A 5,472-nucleotide genomic window follows, 5' to 3' on the forward strand; every position below is an offset into this window, starting at 1 on the left:
TATTAAATCTTAGTGTTGCAGGTTATTATTAACAAAATATAACAATCAAACATTTGTTCTTAACACTAACCGCTTTAGAGTTTATTGAGATTTTTTTTTCTTTTCACTACATAACATCGATCTAACATTACACACTAGATCAGCAACAGTTAGAGGATTAGTCCTAGCTCGAACAAAATCTACGAGTTCGAATATAAAGGATGGTACAAAGAACAGTCCCAATGGAGCAAACTGAACCCCAAATGATGAAGGTTTGAGAGTAGCATTTAGTCCCCTCGCAGCTCTCACTCCCTCCTTTTCTCTGATACAAAACTGCGGCAAAGTAACCGAAGACAAGAGATCCTATCGGTATATTTGTAACAATAATGTTGTGGTTTACCGCAAAATTTTTGGTACCAAAAAGCTCAGGAGTTGCAGAGACAGCGATGGAGGTGATGGAGCCTGAACACGCTCCGATGATCGCTGTGGCGATGTATAAGAAGAGGGTGGTTGAGTTGAGGAGGAGGATGAAGGCTCCTGCAATTGGAGCCATCATCGTTGCCATGAATGCTGGCCTTGATATTGTGCGTCCTTTCCTGGATAAAATGCAAAAAAGAAAATGTAAGAGATGTAAAAGGAAAAATAGGGTAAATTATCCTCAAATACAGAACTGACAATGTAGTCCCTCCATTTTGATTTCCAGTTCAATTTCAATTCCTGTAAGCTACGTTGAGCAGCGCGAAAACGGTGATTATAACACATGACAATTATTTGCACTCGCGTATATTGTGCGTGTAACTACTATATTTAAAATTGATAATCATTCAAAAAAAACAATAATTACTTGATATAAATTGAAAATGAGAGAGGGTGAAATGTCATTTTCTAAGAGTTAATGCAGGTATACTCGAGGTACTATACGAGGTAATTCCCTTGGTGTCTAAACTTTTTTATTACCACTTACTAAGACCATTTAATGCCAAACAAGATCATCTTTTCACTGTACATAGTTTGCTATAGGGAGAATAGAGAGCCTGCTCTATAGAACACTAAAATATCGAGACATTCTCTGTCATACCTTGACGCCATGCGACAACTACATCAACGCTATATAGATATCGGAGAGATAACTGTGTTTGGACATCAAAGGGTTTAGATGTTAATAAAAAAATTTAGAGACAATATCTGCAATGAACTTTTTTTAAAAAAAAAATAATCTAAGTAGGAATATTCTCTGTAATTCCTACAGACAAAGAGGAAGATTTTTAGCAAACTTACTTTGCAAAATAGTAGTCGAGAAGAGGAGGCATAACACGCCCAAAGAATCCAAAAGAGGAAGCCAAAGAAACCAAAGATGAAGTCTTGACAAGCCCACGAGACTCAGCAATCTGACCCAAGTTGTTCAAGAACACCAAACCAAGCGTAGCACCAAACATGTAACTAAAGAAATACAACCAGAAATCCAACTTCCTCACGAGAGTCCTAAATCCAACTTCCTCTTCCTTATCCTCTCCTTCTTCAACATCTTTTTGGTTAAATTTTTCGCTATCTTCTTCAGACTCTGTAACTCTTTCGCCGTCTTCAACTTCCTCAATCGTGAGAACATGGACCTTACTTTCCTTTGTACTCCTTAGTCTTTCTTCTACTCGTTCTTTGACCTTCAAAAACATCGGTAGTGCAATTGGAGAGAGCAGAAGCACTCCTAAGCTCACAATATGCGCAGTCGACCAAACACGCCCAGATCCAATACTACCAAAAACTGCGCAAACTCCAGTCGCCAACGTGATAACAAACATCACCAAGAATTCTACATCACCACCAGAACATGATCCCTCATCGACCTTGATCACTTTCAGCAGTGGCATCATCATTACAGAGATAAAGATTGGTGCACTGGCATTGAGTAACAAATAAGCCTTCGCTTTTCTGCCAGGCTCAGGGTTAAAGATGAAATCAACCAGAGCAGTGTAAACCCTAGCACTCAATCCAACATAGCTCGTAGATAATCCGGCAGCAATACGGCTATCAGGACAGAAGTTCCGCGTACATATGAGATAACATACTGTATTTATCCAACATATGCCGTTTCCAGCTAAGGCAGTTAGCATAAAAACTTGCCAATATGATAGATACGCGATTTTGTTAGCCAGGAACAGAAATTGGATGCCATAGCCGATGAGTCCGAAAGCTGCACCGATGAGTAGAACGAGTCGGAGGGGGAGATAGGCGGTGGCGACGCCAGAGCACCAGCCGAAGAGCTTTCCTGCATCGGATGCGAATGCTAGGTTATTCAGCTGGACTTGAGAGATGGAGAGGATTTGTTTGAGCTGAGATGAGTAAATGGGGAAATCTGAGTTTGGGCCATTGACGGTTTGAAGCCAGATTGTAGCAACTAAGCTTAGCCATTGGAGGGAGGAAGAAGAAGAAGAAGACATGATGAGTACTGTGAGATTTTACACATGATGAGAAAGTGTATGCGGTGTGGGTTTGTATTTAAGGGGGGGAATAGAAGTGGTTAGTATCAACTGAATGAGGAGAACAGGATTGTTGTGGTTATGGAACCCGCTTTGTGGTTTCTTGTTGGCCAGTATTTGAGTTAATTAATAGCCGATACAGATAAAACAATATTAGTCCTGACTTTTTTGTTTATTTAATTTCATTACTATTTTAGGCCTTTCACTTGTGGAAAAGGAATAAAAGAGTATTTCAAAAAAAAAAAAACTCGAAGACATGCCTCATTGTCATAAATGATCAAATGCATAGCAATATTACACTATCGTTGAGAAAGTGAAATCAGTCTTTTTCTCCTTCTACTGTATTTCTTTTTCCCCCCTCCATTGTGGAACTATAACCTCACAAAAATCTACAACATGTTACGTGCAAAAAACGCTCTTATGCAACGAGGAAAACTGTCTGAAGGCAATTGGGTGGTTGCAGGATTCGTGGTATCCTTCCCTGTCAAGTCAAGCTGACAACTAGAGTTTCAAGACAGCTAGCCAAACCTCTCCGAGGATGAATTTGATAGAGAGAAACGAAGGAAAAGTATTCGTGTGGTGATATGAATCAAAGATTGTATATATTCAAGAAACAGTAATGAATTGAGAGGTGTACAGTTCGGCGTACATAGAAGCAGGCATGATGGACGTGGGAACTGCAACAATGGGTAGTGACCACCGGTTGACACATAGATGAGATGCGTAGAGAGGGAGAAGACGGAATATAAAACAGCTACAATTATGCGGCTTTGGCCTGTTCACAAGAAAGTTTGGTTGTTGCTGGAAGTTCCTTTTTATTTAAAGGTAAATGGAGGGAATAATCCCTGCTTCTATTAAAGACCTTTAACAAAAACAGAGCAAATGAAGACATTTATAAATTAAAGAATTAACAGTTCATAACAATGATCATCAAGTTAACGCAGCACGGAAGCGATAAGCCTATCAAGAGTTGTTCTTTAAACCCACAAAGAATCATCTTTGAATCCACGAAGAAAAATAATATAAGAGGAATTTTATTGATAATAAGTTAGACCTCTAAGGCTTATAATCATCTGCTTGAATATAAAAACAAACTAGACTCCTATTATTGCCCGAACTTTATTGAAAATAGAAATAACAAAACTACTCTTAAAAGACTCCCTATAATTGAGGAAATCAATCAGTCAAAATTTGGAATCAAAGTGGACTTGTTTCCTAATCAAAACAGGCTCCTAAAACATTACACAAAATAGTAAAAAACTGACAACAAGTCCAATATCTCTCAATTTGGAGGGAAATTCGCAAAACAAACGACGTCAAACCAACTAACGGCGGGTTTGGTTGACTTTACCTCGGAAAATATGTGATTTTGATATATTATTCGTCCAATTCTGAGATACGGTTTGGGAGATAAGACTTGTTTTTCGTTGCAAGTCAATTTCTTCTACTAGCCCCTCTTTGCATTTCTGACGATTCGGTTTCTCCATGAATGGATCCGTAGCGCATTCTACATCACAAGTGGTCTATATTGATTAAGTGCATCAAGATATTTCTACCATTGGATTAATATAATGCAAGAGGATTTGAAGATTATTGCACTGATTTAAGGATTATTCTGTTGTCGGCAATCAACCATACTGTTGCGAAGGATCATTGACTAATTTTCCCTTACTGAGATAAAAGGGGACTACAAGCTTAGAATCTGACCTTGACCTCGTAGTAATCAATCATCGTACCTCGCCGTGAAAATTTTTCTTCTACCATCTGTTCCTCCTCTTGGACGGTAAAGAAACCTATCAAAAAATGAAATCAGGATGTATGAGAGCATATATGGGTCACCTATTAGTCCAACTCAGATATTCAACCAAATGGATGCAAGGTGAATTCCTGATAAACATATGATAGCAATAGTTCAAGAACAAAATAACAAGCAAAACAAGCAACAAGCTCTTCAACATATACCGGGTTTCTTGCTGGTAAGTATAAAAGCAGCGACCTTTCAATCTAGTAGCGTGCATCTCAATGAAGCAGGCATTTTGTATCAAGTGCTAACAACAGTAAGCTGGAAACCTTGGAAACCTCGAAATCCCCGAAAGGTAAGGCATTGATGGCAACTGATAAAGCTAACAAGTCAATGGCGTGAACATAGTTTCATTTTTTTGCTCCATTATTGCAATGTATGTTTAACAAAACGGTGACCGTAAATTTTACAGCTCAATCAGTAATATGTACATTTGGTGAATTATATCAGATGAATGTTGGCGTATCATTCCCTTTACACGGCTGAATATGTCCGGATACGACTCCACAGTTTAATTCTATTACCCTTTTTTTCCACGACAAAGTTTCTAAAAACATTTCATCATTTCAAGCCTGCTCTCTTCTTTTGTTGGAATCCGTAACCGTGCCTGCATGCAAACCGACGCAGCTGATCATAGCCTGCAAGAACTCCTGCGCCAGCCATTCCAGAGAGCATATTAGCAGTCACTCCTCTAAACAAAGCAGAGAAGCCTTCATGGCTAACAATATGTCGAAAGGCATGGAGGGCGTTTTTGTATTTGGAAGGGTGTCCTGAAGTCAACATCATTCTTCTGCGCAATGTATCAAAAGGATAAGCACAGATCCCGGATGTTGTCGTCACGCTCCATCCTAAGAAAAAACTCGCTAAGAAGTTACCCTGCAATAAGAAAGAAGAGAAGGCATGTAAATGTCAAAAGAAAGCATCGACAGTTCGTTAACCAACATTAAGGTGACCGAATAACTAGAAATTACGAGGCTAGGAAAATGAGTGATGGACATTCTACAACTTTTACAGTAAACTAATACCAGCTTGTAAACATCAAATAATTAAGCTTATGCATCATCATTCCTGAGGGAGATCAAAAGAAACGGCGACTCATGCTAAGGGAAAAACTTGGAGATACAATACGAGGTGATGCATAGAGGAAAACTTGGAGATACAATAAAACTATACAAGGTGATCAAAACATTTCAACTTGGGCTTGAGCAAATGGGGAAA

The 5,472-nt window shown here is 38.8% G+C and overlaps 1 protein-coding gene across 4 annotated transcripts; it reads right to left on the bottom strand.

The window, feature by feature from the left end:
• Window positions 1-4,810, bottom strand: LOC109829997 (protein NUCLEAR FUSION DEFECTIVE 4). 4 transcript variants are annotated; one of them, XM_020397124.1, is made up of 5 exons: window positions 4,416-4,810; window positions 4,190-4,246; window positions 3,805-3,960; window positions 1,258-2,242; window positions 1-575 (listed from the first exon to the last, which is right to left on the bottom strand). In XM_020397124.1, the coding sequence occupies exons 2-5, from the start codon at window positions 4,215-4,217 to the stop codon at window positions 164-166; spliced, it is 1,581 nt and encodes a 526-aa protein (XP_020252713.1). In that variant the 5' UTR covers window positions 4,218-4,246; window positions 4,416-4,810; the 3' UTR covers window positions 1-163. The 4 variants fall into 4 exon arrangements, with proteins under 4 accessions (XP_020252713.1, XP_020252715.1, XP_020252716.1 ...); XM_020397126.1 differs by having other exon boundaries at window positions 4,161-4,246; XM_020397127.1 differs by lacking the exon at window positions 4,416-4,810 and having other exon boundaries at window positions 4,161-4,343.

Source organism: Asparagus officinalis, chromosome 2, assembly GCF_001876935.1.
Source record: "Asparagus officinalis chromosome 2, Aspof.V1, whole genome shotgun sequence".
Taxonomy (NCBI): Eukaryota; Viridiplantae; Streptophyta; class Magnoliopsida; order Asparagales; family Asparagaceae; genus Asparagus; species Asparagus officinalis.